Below are 19998 nucleotides of genomic sequence, written 5' to 3' on the forward strand. Positions count from 1 at the left end.
CCCGGCAAAATATTAATTTCTTCTAGGTGGGGCCAGGTAGAACAATAGAATGATAAATACACGAGAAAATATGGGTGCTCCAATCCACTCGGTCTGCTACTATCCGGCTTGATACTGGGTCAACGCAGAAATATTGTTTCTGTGAATTCGCATTCCTTGACTGCATATGCTATGAAATGTGTCATCGGCACCAATGCATCTTAATACCGAAACAATTGATGCAGCTGCAGTTGTCTGATGCAGCTGCACGTTCCTAAAAGCAAAACTAGGGAATGCGGCCAATGAAATAATATTCAAAAGATTGCTCCTCGCTTAATGTGATTAAGGGCATATCGCATCTGAGCGAGGCGCTACAGCCTGCGCTCATCGAAGGTACTTGCAATGCAGGGGAAGTGAACCAGCTGCGCTACAGATTGTTTGCAGCAGACACCTCGTCTCTCTCGTATATGCATTACTTTTTCCCTGATAGCTGAATCATCCGCCAAGTTTTTAGGTGGTCTTCTGCAGCGTGACATCGGAAAACCAACCACCAAAGCCGAATACAAAACCAAACAAAGCAAACAATCGCCCCCACAGAAACACATCAACCGCACAGGTGGCCTCCCGGGCGCACTTTCAAAAACAACCGCTTGGCAGCTTTTAGTTGCGCCCCTATTTTTTTAAGTCAGTTGATAGTCATGACGCCGGAATTGCAGCACTTGGATTTGACACGAGGCGGCCAGCACCAGGCGTACTGACGACAGCTGGAGCGACGTCGAGGAGTAAGACGGATCACTTCTGTTCTTTGTCAGTGTATTGGTTAAGTATAATCAGGTACATGCCGGGAGGGTAATTTAACCTACTCTTCCGGCAGCCGGTTATGAAAGCCGGGAGGCATGATTTGCAAAGGCTTATTTTGGAGGCTAAATTTGATTACAAGTAGTGTAATCCTCATCGACATAACCAGCTTGGAAAACCCCCCTGCGGGGGGTTTTCCGACCTTATCTTAACCTTCCCGTTAACTAGGTCCTGTACCAGCTATTTCCAAATGATCACCGCGAACTTTCTAATTTCCTCCACCCGCGTAAATTTCTTCCAAATTCTGCTAAGCTTGCCTTCCCTCGCAATCTTTTCGGTCGCCCTAAGACACATCTGTTATTTTCCTTCGCATAAGATGGCCCGTCTGACCCATATATTCTACTTGATTTCTAAAAGCGTGGAACTGGCTCCCTTTGGGTCCCTGATCGATTCGGCAAGCCTCCTGTTCATTAACATTGATTTCTTGTTTAAGTTGATTTGATTTTGTTAGCTTCCAGAACTAGTTTCGTTAGCTTAGCCTTCGCGTTTCTGCCACACGGGTGAGTCGCTATATAATTTCCTTTGAGGGGTATTGGTAACCTGCCATTCAGTACCTGATAGTACTTTCTGAATGCGCTCCATCCCAGTCTAATTCTTCTGGTGATTTCCCTTTCGTAATCCGGACCCGCGGTCTTTACCTGTCTGAAGTATACGCACTCCCTTAACACTTACAGCGCCTCACAGCCTATCGAAATCAAGTGCCCCTCTCCGAGGTCATTGAAGATTACTTTATTCGTCCGCGTATTAGTTTCAAGAGCTACGGTTAAGTTTAACTAGTTTTTCTGTACAATTCGAAAAAACAAACGAATGAAGAATGTAATGTCTGAATGTATTTTTCAGGTTCTACATTTCTACATTTCTGCTGCCTTAAATCAATAGAAACAGGATTTAGTGCATTTGCACTGAATTTAAAATTTTCTAAACTGCTTCTAGTTATTATAACTAAGCGAAGCTAAGATGGCCAAACTAGATAAGGTGTAAGCGCCGAGGAATTAGTGAACGTGGAGGAAACAAGTTTTGATTTAGTTGCGGGCAAGCTACTGAACGCGTGGCTAAACACGTCAGACGACGATAAGTCCGCGTCAACGGTATGTGTAGATGCCATAGAAAAAGCTAGAAACTGAAACAGCGCATATTGAAAAACATAGAAGAGGACTTGTCTAAATGGATAAAAATGGGCCACTCTGGCACTGAAAGCGAGAATGGGAGGGCAGTCCATGTTGAAGACTGCTCTTGTTCCTGTGGCTTTTGATTTCCATATCTACTGATGGCTCATCTGTTACTCTGTTTATCAGCCCTTCCGCATATCCATTTTATATACTACCACAGTATTCGGCATTTACTAAGCGAAAGCGTGATTCGGCTCGCAATACGTCCGTAATGACGGCTAGACACTGTTGCTTACAGGTGCATGTCTACTCGACGTTTTTTGCGTGGAATCGTTCGACCTCAAATGCAAGTTGTGTGCCACTTAAGCGAAAAACTTTTTCTATATTTTAAGCCGGTTGCGCATCCACCTGTTTACGAAGGAGCAATAACTGCAAAAAGCCCATATGATTGTGAGCGCCAGCATGGAGAAAAATTCGTTTGTTCATACAGCGTAGAAACGGCCTTTCTCATTGTCCCTGCTTTTTTCGATGCAACCAGTACACTAGATATTCGGTTACTCTATCCAAAAGCTTGGCGGCCATTATTAGCAATAAAAATAGTCCAATTTGTTCCTACGTGATACCGCTGCCGGCCGGGAGCAGAATTCGTCGGCATACATGACTGGCTGCGGAGCTTTTCCTATGTTCATTATAGGCTGTTAAGAATCGTCGATTTCAAATTACTACCATCAGAACTATACACAGTGACCACTGCATTCGCTGAAACTTGCGAAAGCTCTCCGCGTCGTCGCTACAATCCCGCACAGGAACTCGGCGCAGTCGTGAGATCTAGTCATCGCGGATGGGCGCCGGCGTCAACTGAAATCTGATCTATGTTTACCACTTTGTGTCGTAAGTCGTGTTGCATGAAATGAAGGGTCGTATAGCTTGTTTGTAATTCGGTTAAAATAAGAGAGAAAATATGCAGGTCGTAGTATCATCGACGTGAAGGTTTTCTTCGGTATAGGTGCTGCCGCGATTGCTCCTGAAGGTCAGTTCAAAGTACGTCATGTTATTGGGCTGCGTCGTCGCTAGAATTCGCTGACATTGTTCCTAGCTTCATACCTCACTAATGATTGTTGTAACGATGAGTTTCGGTAGCGAGAAAACCCTTTAACAACACTTTGGAGCTAAAATAAAATACATTTTGAGCGTTTCTTGTATTCAATGCTGCGCTGTCGGTGGCCTTATATACAGAAGTATATGAAGTTCTTTTCACCACGAGGAAATGTGTTTCTAAACATCTTTGTGCTAACAGGCCGGATGTGAAGTTTGCGAATTGCGGAGCATCATTTCGCAGCTGCCCTCTGCGCATCGGCTGTGCTGTGTTCGCCGAGATTTTCTCAGTTAATTTATTGTTGCAGTCGAGACGGCCGGTGGGTTTGTCGTCGACGGCTGGACGGTGCACACACGGAACAAAAAACGCGTCCTCCTACTTGGGCTGGCTATTTAAATCGTTGTGGTGACGCTGAGGTACAGATGATCGTGGCCCCCCGCATGGTTATGATACGCAAAACTTTTCCTCCCATTATTTTGGATCGCTGATAATTGGTACTCATACCTTTCAGGCACTCGCCGGGTCCTAGTGGACCTCCGCAGGGGCCCTGGTCCTACTGGCTGCTGTGTGGAAGTCTGTTCGCTTACTGATCCCTCTCCCGAAGCACCGCCGACTGCACGGACGTGCCGGTGTCTAATGTACCTTCACTCGGTGAAATTTCGGGCACCATCTCGCTTTGAGGATCTGCGTTCGCAGACAGCGGCATCTCGGACCACGGAATCCTTGAAGATTCCACTTCACATCTTATATGTGATCTGCGTGACAAAACTGAGGAACTCCGCCTACCCGTACCAGGAAAGTCACTTTTGACACCTTCTTAACAATTTTGAAGCGGAAAAGCTTCACTACGAGGGTCGCAGCCAAGCTTCGCGTGGGCCGTATGCTGCAAAAGCCATATTCTGCACATGCGCGAAACCGAGTGACGTCACGCACAGCGCAGGTGGCCGCCGTCGCCGCCGCCGACTGCGCGCAGCCCCCTCGCCAAGCTCTGCCGGCGTTGCCTAGCACCGCTTAAGAGGTGTGCGACTCCTCCTCATTAAAAGAAATAATAAAAGATTAGTCTATCTGGGAATCGCACCGCCATCACTTGGATCCCCAGCCGAGCGCTTCACCGCTGTGCCACGTCCCGGGTCGTGAAACGCTCTTCATAATTCCGCTTGTCTACCGTGAGGATGATAGCGGGATTCCGCGAGTGACAGATACTGCGATTGGCGCGCAATTTGAAAGTACAAAAGACTAAAAGAGTTAAGTAAGTCGATTAGAGTGACGTCAAGGATGTGAAGTAACCCATCTGCCGTGAGCTATGAGGACCAAGCGGGAACGAGTGCGCTCCAACGCCGCCGGGCAGCGCTTCTTGTCTTCCGCGAGTGACAGATGCTGTGCCTTCCCTTTCCTGTAAACGAATTACAAAACACCAGTGAACTTAGACGTGCTTGACATGAAAGCCAAGGAGAGTTTAGCTGCTGGCGAATGGCGCAGATGACTGGAGAAATCAACTTCTTCTGATCCCGAGGTAGTCACTGCATTTTGATACGTATATCCAGGCATTACAGAGTTAAGCCATCTTTCTTTTTTTTTTTTTCTAAGCCACCAGTTTACCCTTTCGTATAGCTTTCGTATAGTTTACCCTTTCGTATATAAGTATAGCTCTTCGCCTGTCGTAAACTCGTGGCTGTTTCCCCTTCTCGCATCTGCAGTGAACTTATTTTTCTCACTTCTGTTTTTCCACACTGTTATTTTGCATTGTTTCAGCATGGACAGTTTGGTTCATATTTTTCGTTCAAGACAATTTCCAGGGCGCTGATTCTGTGGATGAGTGAGACGTTGTCCTGTATAAAAGCAGAAAATTATCAGTGCGGTGTTGCAAGGACCGCCTTCAGCCGGCTCTCTCATCTTCGAGTTGCAATTTCAAGATAACCCTCTTTGTGGTCTGCACAAGTCTTTCCCCTGCACCGTTGGATTGAGGGTGATATGGTGGCGTTAAAATTGACTTTACACTATTCTGCTCAAAGAATTGTCGAAGTTCACTGGATCTGAATTGCAGGCCGTTGTCTGTCACCACAACATTGGGTAGGTCATAAGCCGCAAAACTGCCCCCTACCGTCTCCACCATGGCCAAGGCTGATGTGTCATGCGTTACTTTTATGCCGAACCATTTAGAGTAGGTGTCTACCAGCAGCAGCACCGATTTCCCTCCTACTTGCGCAAAATCCAAATGAACCATTTCCCAAGGATTTGCAACTATTGGCCAAGCTTGAATCGGTACTGACTGCGCAGAATTCTGCCCACTTTGACAGACCTCACATGTTCGTACTATGTCCTCCAAATCTGTATCAAGATTTGGCCACCAAATCCATCTTCGAGCCAGCATTTTTATTTTTGTCATTCCTGGGTGGCTCTCATGAATAAATGACAGAACACTTGGCCTCAGGGCTGTCGAGATAACCACATTGTTCCACAACAAACAACCGAGCTCTATCGAAAGCTCACGTCGATGATTAAAATAAGGGCGGTATTGCTGCTCTGTTTCTTGCGGCCAAGCCCGCCACGTCATGTCATGTAGACTACTGCCCTGAGAAACATTATCCCTGCTCGTTTCTTCAGCTACTCCCTCGGCTGTTAAGGGAACCTCCGATAGTGACGAGAAAACTTATTTCTCGTTCGTCGCGAATAGTTGTTTCCAACGGAAGCCTTGATAAACCGTCTGCGTGGCCTACTTGTTTACCCTTCTTGTTCTTGATCACATAATGATATGAGGTCAAGAAATTTTTCCATCGCTGCACTTTTGCAATCGCTACTTGACTGACATATCTCCTCAGATCAAACAACTGCGTTAGCGGCTGATAATCAGTCACTGTTTTTAACTGCCTACCGAGCAAGTACTTGTGAAACTTTTTAATGCCAAAGATTATGGCTAAAGCTTCGCTATCAATTTGTGCATAGTTTCTTTCGGTCGCTGTAAGCGTGCGGGACGCGAAAGCGATCGGCCTCTTATCATGAACCTGAGCACCGCTCCGAGGCCATAAGCCGATGCGTCACACGTCAGGCGGAGCGGTTTGTTTCCATCGTACAAGGCTACCACTGACTTCTCGCTTAGAAGTAACTTGTATTTCTGAAAACTGCTCTCACACTCTTTTTTCCATTCCCACGAACAGTCTTTTCTGAAGAGCTTGGTTCCAAGGTCGTCGCGGTTTGAGAAAGGAACCTAGCGTAAAAATTCACCAGTCCCAGGAAAGCCTTTAGCACGGAGGCGCTAGTCGGGGTTGGAGCCTTCAATAAGGCTTCTACTTTATTTTTTGTGGGATGAATGCCTGCTGCATCATTTTCATGACCTAGGTAGCGGACGCGGTGTTTCAGAAATTGACATTTATCGGCGTTGGCACGTATGTCACGCGTTCGTAGTCTCTGTAGCATCTGTTCAGTACGTCTCAGGCACTCGTGTTTGGTGTTTCCTGTTCTCAGAACATCATCGAGATAGCACACTGTGCCCTCGAAGCCAACGAATATCCGATCTATTACCGATTTGAGAATGGCAGGGGCGCTCGCGACACCAAACGGTAAACGCGTAAAGCGAAAAAGGCCGAGGTGTGTGTTTATCGTCGGCAACTCTTGCGGAGGGCTATCCATTTCAAGTTGCAAGTACGCCTTCGATAAAACCAGTAGACTGAAACAAGTCCCCCCTGCCAATGACGCAAACACATCTTCCGGCAACGGCAGCGGGTAATGAGCTACGGTTATACAGGGATTTAGGGACACACCGTAGTCGCCACATAGCCTGATGGCTTCTATGCCACTTTTCAAGACTGCTACAACAGGCGTTGCCCATTGGCTTTCGCTTACCGGGTACAACACACCTACTGCTTCCAATTCCTTCAACTCTTTTTCAACTTTGTCATTCAGGGCGTACGGCACTGGCCTGGCTTTACAGAATACAGGTTGTGTTCCCTGCTTCAAAACAATCGAGCCCACGAATCCTTTTATAGTTCCAATTGGGCCCCTTAATACTTCCTTGTACTTGTCTAGCAGCCCTTCCTGTTTAGTGATTCCGTTCACTCGGAAAACCGGTGACAAGTTTAGGCGAATGTGATTCAACAAGTCTCGGCCAGGCAGTGCCGGTACCATGCGCCTTTGCTTATTTGCAGCTGCCACTAGCGGCAGTCTAAAAGAAGTGCCCTCATGAGTTAGTCACAGTGACCCTGCCCTTCAATGGCACACTTGAGCCGTTGCATGTTCCTAATCGAAATGGCACACGCTATGGCAAATGTCCAAAATGTTTCACAAATTCATATTCAGTAATAATAGGTACGGTACCGCTGAGCCTGTATCTAGTTACATAGGAATAGTTTGCCCGATTACGTTCATGTCAACTTTGCACGGATGCATTCTTTCTCCTAGCACGCACAATTCTAAACTAGACCCCTCCTCCAAGGTGAAATTGTTTTGACTTGTAACACACATGCTAGCTAAATGACCTGTCCGAGAACAATTGTAGCACCTTGCCTTGATGTGCCGACAGTCCTGCTGGTGGTGGTGACCCCCACAACGAAAGCACGACGATATCCTGTCCTTGTCAGCGGACACTTTCCTTTCGCCCACCGACCAGTGTCGCCGATTTTGGCTGGTCGACAGCTTAGTCCCTGCACTGTCGCCATGTTGCCACCTGACCTCCTCCTGCGGTTCCTCCTGTCACGCTGGGTCCTGGTAGCATCTCCCTCGCGTGGCTCTCGGCGACTTCCATAGGCTAGGCGATAACGCACGCTTTATCCCACGTTAAGCTTCTGTGGTCTTCAGCAGCCAGAAGCTTGCACCGAATAGCCTCGCAGCTCACACGCACAAGCTGGTCCCTGAGTGCCTCAGACAAAAACGTTCCAAACGAGCAGTTTGTCGCCAATCGCTGCAGTTCTGTACGCTGAAGTCATCGACTGTCTCCCATGGTCCCTGAGTGTGTTTATGGAAGTCATACCGCTCTGTGACTACCGAACGCTTCGGCACGTAATGATTCAGAAGCGCCTGTTTTATCTCTTGATAAGTATTCTTTTCGGGAGTGTCCGGGAACATCAAGTTCAGCAAAGTGGTATATGCGCCTTCACCCAGTGCAAGTGATAAGCACGTCCGTCTTGCTTTGCTCGTCCAGCTTATTCACTCTCGCGAACGCCTCGAATCACTCAAGGTCGATAGGCATGTTACCTGTCGTGGGCCAGAATTCCGACAGACGCACAATGAACGGTGCTGATTCTTGGGCGGCGTTCATAACGGCTGCTGCGTTTTGCTGCTTGAATTAGGACCGGCAGGTTCGTAGTATCCTCGTCGTCATTGTTAGGGTCAAGACGCTGGCGAGTACGGGTTTATTGTTGACGGATTGAGGGCACACATACGCAAAAACCAAGAACGCATCCCCCTACATGGGCAGGCAATTTATACCATTGTGGTGGCGCTGAGGTACAGATGACAGTAGCCCCCTGTTATTGATATAAACAGCGCGAACACGAAAACAAGGGACAAGAAACACGAAAGCCACAGTACATGCGCTGACTCACAACTAAGCCTAAGCCGTTTACTGCAAGGCCCAAAAAAACAAACATGAAGAAAAACGAAACAGTCACGTGAAAAACCCCTGGGTTCACCTGCTGCATAAAAATTACTTTAAAAAATCACTTAAAAAAGACACTTCTTTCCTTGAAAGAGCAAGAGACGTCTTGCTGATACACTTATTGTCCGTTGAAATAAAATACGCTTCCACTATCTCTCTCGTTATCTTCTCTTTGTGGCGATATAAAATCTTAACACTGTCAAACTTAGGAGTGCATTTCTTCTTCTTCTCCTTCTTCATTATTTCACATGACTGGCAATGGGATACTAGAAACGTTTTGTCCTTTCCAATTTCCAAGTTGTTACAGTGTTCCTGTAGTCTCTTATTTATACACCGTCCGGTTTGTCCTATATAACTGGCCCCACAAGAGAGTGGAAGTCTATACACAACACCTGTCTTGCATCCAACATAGGGGTTTCTATGTTTCACCCCACATTCCTTCTTCTTCTCTTCTCTTTCCCTTTGAACAGCCGGGCAGATCCTCTTCATCTTGCAAGACAGGTGTTGTGTATAGACTTCCACTCTCTTGTGGGGCCAGTTATATAGGACAAACCGGACGGTGTATAAATAAGAGACTACAGGAACACTGTAACAACTTGGAAATTGGAAAGGACAAAACGTTTCTAGTATCCCATTGCCAGTCATGTGAAATAATGAAGAAGGAGAAAAAGAAATGCACTCCTAAGTTTGACAGTGTTAAGATTTTATATCGCCACAAAGAGAAGATAACGAGAGAGATAGTGGAAGCGTATTTTATTTCAACGGACAATAAGTGTATCAGCAAGACGTCTCTTGCTCTTTCAAGGAAAGAAGTGTCTTTTTTAAGTGATTTTTTAAAGTAATTTTTATGCAGCAGGTGAACCCAGGGGTTTTTCACGTGACTGTTTCGTTTTTCTTCATGTTTGTTTTTTTGGGCCTTGCAGTAAACGGCTTAGGCTTAGTTGTGAGTCAGCGCATGTACTGTGGCTTTCGTGTTTCTTGTCCCTTGTTTTCGTGTTCGCGCTGTTTATATCAATAATGAATAAGTACCAACTCGCCCAACAAAGTATCTTAGTAGCCCCCTGCTGGCTATAATATAGAACATTTATTAACTTAATGAAACGCTCGCTTTACTTTCTTAACAAAACGGCAGACCTGGCTTTCCGTTTACTGCGGTAATAGATTAAAAATTGTTTGACACTGCTTAAGTTTATGAGGGTTTATCTGGCGACCTTCCGCAACCCTTATTGGAAGAAGGATCGAGCTATAGCTTCCACTGTGCATGCGGGTTGAAGTGTATATGTATTAAGCCTGGGCAGCACGTTGTTTATAAATTAGCAAGTAGACCAGTCCCTTTGGGGAAGAGATCTTGCAAATAATTCCAGGTTAGCAGTGCGTTGTCTACAAAAAACTTAGTGTGTAGCGCTTTTAGCACCATATATCCGCCGAGTACCCGAAATAAAGCAGACAACAAAACAGAAATGCTCCACAGATATCCTGAGGGAAGCTGGCTTCACTGAAATGGGCTGCGAGAATTCAGCTTGCATGCAACTTTTGCTTCATCTTTTTTGAAACATTCACCTTCCGGCCAGTAATCAGAGTGTTAACGGACTCTGGCGGTGAAACATCTTATAGACTGCTGAGGTTTCGCGATGTATAAAAATGTAACACCATTGCAGTTGAATTGTTTTTTATTTCAGCCATATATGCATATAAAAGCTCAACTGGTCATCTTCTGTCATATTTAGGTCATGACATCTGTTCAAGGAATACTGAGGTTTTCGCGATGTATTAAATGTAAGAGGATTGTTGCGGTTTATTGTTTTTTTTTTCAGCCAAAAAGGCCATAAACACAGCTCTACAGATAATTTTGGTTCACACTGCAGTCATGGCTGCGTCTGAAGAATTCTTGTTTTCTGTGTGTGTGCAAGTAGAAGCAGGTCTTATAGCACATAAATACACGATCCATTAAAATGAATGATAGAGATTGAATGTGGATTCCATATGAGATGTTTATATGGAAGCCACTCTGAGCCATAGATGAGTTCATAGATTTTGCGTGAAATCAACACGTCCGAATACTAGTTGTGCATGTCTGTTTTGCAAGAACCTCAGTTGTACAGGTTTCGCTCAGATATAAAGTGATAAGGGGACTTACAGCACTTTGAAAATCACAGAAGAAACAATATACGAGCGGATTGGTCCTCTCCCTTCACCCACCTCACACGAGGTGCCCTAGTTGCCGCGTTGAGATCCACGTTGCCGGTCTGATGATTTTCAACGGCTCAACTGATCAGGGTCTTAAAATGCAAGGCCTTGAAATACCTAGAGTAGCAGAATATAAATATCTGGGGGTATGGGTAAACGAAGGATTGGCATACATTGAAAAGCATGAGCAATCACTTAAGGCCAAAGGGCGAAGGAATGCCGGGATAATGAAGCATAAGGCATTGTGGGGATACAATAGGTATGAGGTTTTGAGGGGTATTTGGAAAGGAATTATGGTGCCCGGACTTACTTTCAGAAATGCGGTTTTGTGCCTAAAATCAGAGGTACAGTCGACATTAGAAACAAATCAGAGATCCGTTGGACGATTAGCACTAGGTACCCACGGCAAAACTACAAATGAGGCGGTACAGGGAGATATGGGCTGGGCTTCTTTCGAAGTACGGGAAGCTCAGAGTAAAATATTATATGAGGAACGCCTGAGGAAATTGGACAGTAACAGATGGGCAGCTAAAGTATTTAAATACCTGTACCTAAAAAGCGTTGACTCACAATGGAGGAAAAGAACTAGGAAACTAACTAGTAAGTATGCTAGTAACAAGGACGGAGAAATAAAGAGCATTAAGCAACAGGTGAAAAACGCAGAAGGTAAACATTGGATAAATTCGATGGAAAAGAAACAGAGTGTGGAATTATACCGAAAGTGAAAAATGCAGATCAGGAAGGAAGATTTCTTTGATACCTCAAGAGGCAGTGCCCTACTTTTTGAAGCTAGATCAGGGTGCCTTAGAACACGCAGCTACAAAAAGAAATTTAACAATGAAGGTGACGCATGTGCTGTATGTGGAAACTCCAGTGAAACAATTGACCATATTATACTCGAATGTAATGGTATCTATCTGGAAGTTGGTGCAGGCGCAATCACTGTGAATAAACCGGCGGTGGAAACTAGCAAAAACGACTGGAAGATTGGTGGCTCAAAAGCAGAGAAGTGACATAATGTTAGTAATGTAGGAACAAAATTTTATAAATAGAATGGTGGTTTAGTTAACTATTTTAAATCAATAATTAAGATAGAGGGAGAAAAATGAGCATGACAGCTACTGCTACCACCCCGTTTCAAAGGGGACACTCCTATATTCCATCCATCCATCCCATGAGGCGGAAAATAACGTATGTAGCATAATTGTGAGAAGATGGCGCATTCGATGTGAAAGGATTTCACCTCAAAGCATTTCGAAGCTTGGCTTTACGGAATAAACTACCCAATTATTTATCCCGCCACATTGAAAAAATATATAGAGATAAAAAACACCGATTATAAGAAAACCGCGGTTGTCTTGTGGCCATCATTTGTGTCGACTGTAGCATCCTGGAGGTTAGGCGCGTGAAATCGTTCCGCGTGGGCAGCCAACTAGCGCCAAAAAAAAAGCATTAAACGATAGGTGATCAATTCTACAATGTGTTTCGCTAAAAGACTATAAATTCGCCTTATATGAATATGTTGTTTAGCACCGTGTTTCATTATTGTCAAAGCTTATTTGTTTATTTTTTTCGGCTTATTTTATCCGCCATGTCTTCGCTTTATGCAGAAGCGTCCGCAGAGAGAGAGCCCGCTATCTACATTGCATCTGCGTCGCTCTCCTTCATAAGGTTTTGTTTTCCTGAGATACCTGTGAGTACCCTTTTTCTAAGTTATTGTGTCAGGTAACGCTTGGAGAAACAGCTGGGTGGCGGTAAAGTTTAAAGAGTTAAACTTTTGCTTTCATCATTTTAGCTTGCGTGACAGGCCTGAAACGCTGTTACAGGTTTCAAGACGGAGGGCTGCGTCATGATATTCCACCTAAGCATTGCAGACATCATCATTGTCACTGTGACGGCTTGCGTGCTCCTTTACATGTGAGTAGCTTGAACTGTTTCTTGAAAGATCATATATCCTTCTTAGATGACGCATCTGGGCTTCGATTGCGCCGCATCTTACGCGGACAATTACCGACAAAGATGAGCACTAGCCTAGGGGCTCATTCGTACATTTTCTGATGTTATGCTGCTATGCCGATATCCATAATTGTCGCTCAGAGTGAAAGTTTGGTGAGGAGAAAAAAAAATTTACTAGTAGAGACACTTCGTGACTTAATGAAGACAATTCAATAAAGATTCTTTAAAGAAATTTTATTTACTATTTTGTTTACCATCTCTTTCTATATTTGCATCAATCCAGACACGTCCAAATATCAGCGTCAAACACCATCCCATATGTGCAATAAAAGGGCGAGGATTCAGGTCGTAGATAGGCCCATTTTTTATACTTCTGTCAGACGAGCTGCGAAATAGTACTGTCAGATGCAGAACCAAATCAGCATGGCACCGCCATATATTTAGAGAAATATATATATGGTTTGCTTGTTACTAATGGGCCAGAATTAAATTCAAACAGGATGTCACACAACTTTCCCGATTATCTGTTTTATTCAAACAGTTTCGGACGGTGAACCGTCATTCTTCAAGGAAGAATTGAGAATTCTCAATTCTTCCTTGAATTCTCAGACTATTCATATTTATTGAGAAGGGTAGCAATGTGTCCCAGTTGGAATGGACTGCAGCCACGTAGATTGGCAATACGTCGCCCAGTGCTCGGTTGAATTTTTCAGTGAGACCATTACTGCGGGGCAGGCCGTAGTAGTTCGATGAGCGATATTGTACTATTGCAGGAGGGATGAAACAAATTCAAATAAAAATACACGACCACGCTCGTTCAACTGTTTCTGCGGTGCTCCGTGACGAAGCATGAAGGGGTGTAAGATGAAGGCGGCAACATCGAATTACGTAGCAGGGTAGGGCGGCGGTCTTGGCGTGCCAGGTAAGATGATCTACTGCTACAATGACCCAGAAGTTTCCGGCTATAGAGTAGGGAAGCGAGCAGTAGAGGTCAATGCCGACTCTGTCGAAAGGTCTGGAAGGGAAAGGGAGAGGCTGCGTGGGGCCACTCATATGACGATGGACTATCGGCAGGAGCGGACGAACTTGCAAACGTAGGTGTACATTCAATGGTAGTAGCAACACAGGCGAAGCCGAATATAATTATTGAATGCTCCAGCGTGAGCAGGCGTGAAATGAAGGGCAGATTCCCGATCGTGAGTGTCGAGGAAAGCCAAGCGGCCTTTTGCGACCGGAAGAAAGATAATTTCGGCGGTATAAGAGGCCATGACGAATTGTGAAGTGAGCAGCCTGGCGGCAAATTGCTCCAGGCTTCAAAATGGTAGAATGGTGCGAAAGAAAGGCGAGAAGGAACGCGATCCAGAGCTCTCTGGGCTGCGCGACTGCCATGTTGGTCAAAAACAAAGAACTGCAGTCGATGGCGCAATCGCAAACACTTTCAGAGGGGCAGAGGTGGCACGGCAATGCGTCAGCGTCAATATTTTTCCTTTAGAGCGATACGCCAAACGAATATCATATTATTGAAGCGAAGCCGTAAGGCACATCGAGTGATGCGTCCAATGGGATCTTTAAAGTAGGACAGCAAGCACAGGGACTGGTGGTCAGTAACGACTTCGAATTGTCGGCCGTACACGTAAAGTCGGAATAGCCATATCGCCCAAACTATGACAAGGCAGTCCCCAGTAAATGAGTAGTTTAGCTCCGGCTTCGTCAAGGTGCGGCTCGCGTGCTACAACATGGTCAACACTCCCTGGTTTACTTTGTGCCAGAAGAGCCCCGATACCGGTGCCGCTGGCATCAGTGTGGATCTCAGTTGAAGCATCAAGATCAAAATGCCGTAATATTAGCGCTGAGGTAACCGAAGTAGTTGGTGCAGTGTGCTCAACGCTTCGTCACATGCAGAACACCAGCCGGACAGGTCGCTGTTTCCACGAAGGAGGGTTGTCAAGGGCGCGATGATAGAAGCAAAATTGCGGATGAAGCTTCGGAAGTAAGAGCAAAGGCCGATGAAACTTGAGTTCCTTCATCGTAAATAGTTTTTAGACTGCAGTGCCATACGAAGCTTGGCTGACGGGAGGCACACCGTCTTCTGAGACGACATGGTCCAAAATTGTCAATTCGCGTGAGGCAAAGTGATATTTCTTTAAATTTATTTGGAGGCCAGCTGCTGTAAGGCATTTCAACTCACATTTCAATCACACGAAATGCGTCGGGAAATCCAGCAAGAAAACAACAATACCGTCCAAGTAGCACAGCGAGGTCTTCCACCTGACGCCGCGCATTGTAGTGTCCATCATGCGCTCGAACGTGGCAGGTGCATTACACAGCCTGAACGGCACGACGTTAAATTCATATGCAGTCCGTCTGTTGTCAATAAAATTGGCTTGACACGGTCAGCATAGGCCAGCGGCACCTGCCAGTACCATGAACGAAGGTCTAAAGGTGAAACAAAATTGGAGCCTTGCAAACAGTCAAAAGAGTCATCAATTTGGGGCAGGTATAGACGTCCTTGCGGTTGATTTTATTCATTGGACAATAGTCAACAAAAAAATGGTTGGAGCCGCCTTTTTTTCGTGACAAGACAGACGGGGGAGATCCAAACTGCGTGAAGGTTTATTGACGCCATGCTTAAGCCTAATGAATGACCTGACATGAGGTCGCGGAAACGCGATACGGTCGTTGGCGCAGAGGCGAGAGGGTACTGATGCCGATCAGATAGGCAACAACCGGTGTGCGGCCTGAAGCATGCTGTGACAAATCAGAGGAACGGAACTGGTCAAGCAGGGCAAGAAGCTGGGTCCGTTGAGTCGGCGTGAGCTTGTCAATAGAGCTTGCCAAGATGCCTACCCGGCGTGTATCAGCAGAAGTAGCAGTAAGCGCCGCTAGCGGTATGTGGCAAGGGCTGTCATCAAAGTTGACGCATTTAAAAAACGAGGGGAAAGGCTGGGAAGGTCCTACACATTCGTCACGAAGAAAAAAGAAGCAGAAACTGAAGGTATCGAGGACGGCCATGGCGCTGCCGCCAGCTTCAACAGTTAGCACGGCAAACGGCAGGGGTAGACAGTGGCGATGCATGAAGTCGTCGGAAGGCGCGGAGATGACAGGCCCGTCAGAGCGACAGTCAGATAAACAGACAGAACGACGGCAGAGCATAGCGGGATAGAAACATTGTCAGCCACAGTGAGTCTGGCGCACGTGGTAGGGGTATCGGTCGTCGTGGCATCACAGAAGGTAAGCAGCGCTACTTCAGCACGACTAGTCAATGACGGCCTCATGTTATCATAGCAAGTCCCAGCACAAGCTGATGTCGTGACAGCATAATGAAAGTAGGATAAATTCAATGATGTAGAGAGTGCCCGAATACGAACGCTCGCTATACAGGTGGCCGCATGGTAGATGAGATGAGAATTTGCGGCAAGAAGCAAAGAAAAAAACTATATAGCGGCGTCATCACTTCGCGCCTCTGGTCGCACAATATCTCGCTTTCGCTTAACACGGACACAGCAACACCGCTCTCAACAAAGGCAAGAGCATCAGTAAAGGTCAGGTTCTTTGTTGTCTTCTATTGTTTTGCACCTTTTCAAGGTGCTCGTCAATTCGGCAGGCGACGTGTATTTCAAACACACACGTTCAGGCAAAGGACGACGTACTTAAGTAACACGACGAAAATTAACTTTATATAACACAAGCACAAGATGCAGAAAACGTACTTACAAAAGAGAGGCGACTACACTACAGGATAGGCTAACTGAATGAAAACTACGCGCTGCTCCACGAACTGACACGCTAACAGCAACATGAGCGCATAGCTTTTTTTATGACTTCTATTTTTCTGATTTCTACTTTTGAGTTTTTATCTTCGTTTATGCATTTCTCGCCTCCGAGCCTCTCTTTCAGCCTCTGTCTCTCAAAGCTTCATTAAGTCCTTACTTTTCGTCTTTGCTACGTAATCCTTCCATCTCAGTGCAACTACGGGAACGCTTACGGACACACTGGTCCATCCAGAAAACACTGATTTTCTGCTGGTCACGTTTACTAATCTAACTACACGTCATCCCCACGTACCTCCCGCTTTAGATGCCTGAACCACGCACACCAACGGACGCAAGAAATCCCACTCACCTGAGCAACGGTTGCGCCTTCCTCGCCGTGTCGCTCCTCGCTGTGGGGCACTCCTGATCGTCGCTACCACTGACCGTCACACTGGGGGTCCCTGGGTCCTTGCACGCGTCGATGAGGCTCCTGCCCCAAACGACCGAGAGATCTCGGCAACTCAGCAACGGTTGCTCATTCCTTGCCGCGTCGCTCCTCGCTGGTGGATATTCCCAGTCGCCGCTGCCTCTGACCGTCACCTCTTGGGGTACCTAGGTCCTTGCACGCGGCGATGCACTCCCACCTTGAACGACCGGAAGACTTCGGTGAGCGCCGATAACGTTGCGACTGCTCTAGTAACGGGCTGGGCTTGCGGAGTGCTGCAGCTGCCAAATCGTCCTATCGGGCTGCGCGAGTAAAGGTCAGGTTCTTGTTTTCTTCAACTCTTCTGCACCTATTCAAAGTGCACGTGGATTTGACTGGCGACGTATAGTTCACACACACATACCATGAGTCGAAGGACGAAGACTTGCACTAAACGACGAAACGTAACTTTATATAACAATAAAAACACAAAGTATAGAAAAATTATTTACAAAAGAGAGGCGTCTACACTACAAGACAGGCGACTGAATGAAAACTACGCGCAACTCCACGAGTTGACACACTCAGCTCATTGCTATTTTTACAACATATAAGTCGGCGCCTGCCTGCTATTGCTAGCTTCGTCGACGATCAGAATCAAAACCCCCGATGGCCGCGCAGCGCACTCTTAAGTAACCAGCGCAAAAACCTTCAGGCGCAAAGGAGGAGTGGGAACAGCTCAGGGCTGTCAAAGCTATGCCTCCCCCCTCGGCTCACTAGAAAGACCTGGAAACTAGTAGAAGCCATCGTCAGCGCGCACGGCCTTCTTAATGGCGCCAAGTGAGGAGAAGGGCCAGGTCCGTGCATAGGGATGCACGCGTGAGTCAGCCCATGTTGACGAGGGCGAGGAGGCGCAGCGCGCTGGCCGAGATTGCGCAATCGGTCGCGTTTCCGTCTGGAAGCTGCTCGAACTTTCCATCGCTGCTTTCTGTGGCGTGCACGCCGAAACATTACAGAATAAGCCACCGCGGCCTTACAGCATCGATGCCCTTCTCGAACACATTTATCAAATTCGGCGGCGGAAACCGAGGGCTCAGATCGTTCGACGAAAACGCAGTTCTTGCCCCGAACTTCAATCCTTAGTTCTCCTGCGGCAGGTTCAAACGACGGTGCATGGGAGACAGCGAGCGGCGACGAACAGATGGACGGTATTCGGAGTGGAGGTGCTCGGCTGTTTGGGTCGGGGTAAAATGCCGAGAAGTGTACCATATGCTTGATGGTCGGCTTCGTCAGAAGAGGTCACGACGCGGCGGCGGCAGTGACGCATCGCGTGTCCAGGGAAGTCACAGGCATATCAAATCGGGAAGTTGTTGTCTGGTGTTCACCCTGGTTGGAAACGTTTAGGGCACGGCAGAACCGCAGGAGCGGGTGTGACTCGAGAGGGAGCTCAAAACACTAGCGTTGGCTGTCGGGCTATTTCAACGTAAGTAAGCAGCGCAGCATTGGGAGGCGCAGTAACAGGAAGCCCTGCAATTGGATGCAATGCAACGGAAAGCGAGTGACAAATTGACGGGATCGCATCAGACACTTGCTCCCGGATCATGTGTTAAATGGTCGGTGACAGATTTGTGGCGGGACCGGAACAAAGGGAAGCAGCGACAGTTGCCGAGTGACCTCCTCATGGGCAAACTACTTGATCTGGATAATGAGAAAACTGCTCATTTCATTTCTCATGTCGATGCTGTTAAGAGTAGCGATCTGTGCTTAGGGCAACCGGGAGAAGATTCGTCCTCGACGCAGCTCGTTGTAGCTTTGGCACAGGTCGACAATCTGTCGGAAAGTGGGGCTCTTGACAATTATCACGAGACAGGTGTCGTTAATAATGCCCTCATGCGCTTGTTTGTATCCAGGATGTTTTTGGTGTAGTTGGTGAAGCTTTCACCATCCTGCTGGGAGCGAGAGCGAAGACGCTGCTCAGCACGACGTTTGAGCATGGCTGGACGCCCGAAGATGTCAATAAAGGCGGTCTTAAAAGCGGACCAGGTGGTGATGTCCGAATCATGCTCTTTTAACCATAGGTCCGCACATAGGTCAAGCAGAAATGACATTTCTGAGCTTCATGCTGTCGTTCTACCAGTTGTGAGCGGAGGACAGCCAGTCCTCCAGTCGTCCATCCCACTGAAAATGGCAGCACACCATTGACGAAGTGTACCTGGACAAGTTGCGATTGGCGGCGACGAAACGGCTGTTTGGATGCCGTCAGATGGCATCCTAGTACCAAGTGTTCGACTGCATAGCTCAAGAATAAGTCCCCGCACGCTCCACTAAGAATACAACCAGCTTTAGTGTAGGGCGAGCTTGTTTACTAGGGCTAGGTCAAGAGAGCCGCTTGCAGGTTCGGGCTTGTCTGGCTGGTTGTGTTTACCAAATAACATACGGCGCATACACACACACGGAGATCGGCCAGGAATTGGAGAGCAACGAATTCGTGTCAAAAATTTTGCATGGCGGTACAAACAGACCTGTGACTGTGGCCAAGGGTGGTGGAGCCAAATGATAATAATATCGGGCTACTTAAACTGAGGCCAAGCTGTTACTAAGACTTTTCCACCAACCGTCTTCTCAACGTTGGGAAGCGGCGGCAAAACAATCAAAATCATCTAATGATTTCTGTTAACGATTGCTCGCGTCTCATGTCGGGGCGCTGGCACCAGGTCACCTTCTTCATTAGAAGTAATGCCCTAGAAATCTCACCACATTAATTTCGCATTCACATTGTATAGTTCATGCCATTATGTAAAGGCGGCATTTAAGGCGCTCAGTTTGGCAGTCACAACACACTGCTGGCGAGAAACGCGCTTGTGCTTATCGCATCTTACTGCATCAGATATTACACTTTTACGACGTCTGCTTGAACAAAAAATTTATAAGGTCTCTTAGATGTCTCTTAAGAGGAGAATGGCGAAAGCCTACCCTTCCTATCCTATAATTTGCCTCCCATCGTTAGCCTCTTGTCGGCATTCAATGCAGTGCTACATATAACTATA

General features: G+C 46.7%; 1 protein-coding gene across 1 annotated transcript in view; it reads left to right on the forward strand.

The window, feature by feature from the left end:
- Window positions 1–12668: 12668 nt before the first annotated feature.
- LOC146186007 (cytochrome P450 3A24-like) overlaps window positions 12669–19998 on the forward strand; it is a 30120-nt gene continuing 22790 nt past the window's right edge. The window contains exon 1 of the mRNA XM_084605610.1: window positions 12669–12736. Coding sequence (XP_084461736.1) covers window positions 12669–12736 — 68 coding nt within the window. The remainder of the gene's footprint in view (window positions 12737–19998) is intronic.

Source organism: Amblyomma maculatum, chromosome 6, assembly GCF_055883805.1.
Source record: "Amblyomma maculatum isolate TAMU_Amacu chromosome 6, ASM5588380v1, whole genome shotgun sequence".
Lineage (NCBI taxonomy): Eukaryota > Metazoa > Arthropoda > Arachnida > Ixodida > Ixodidae > Amblyomma > Amblyomma maculatum.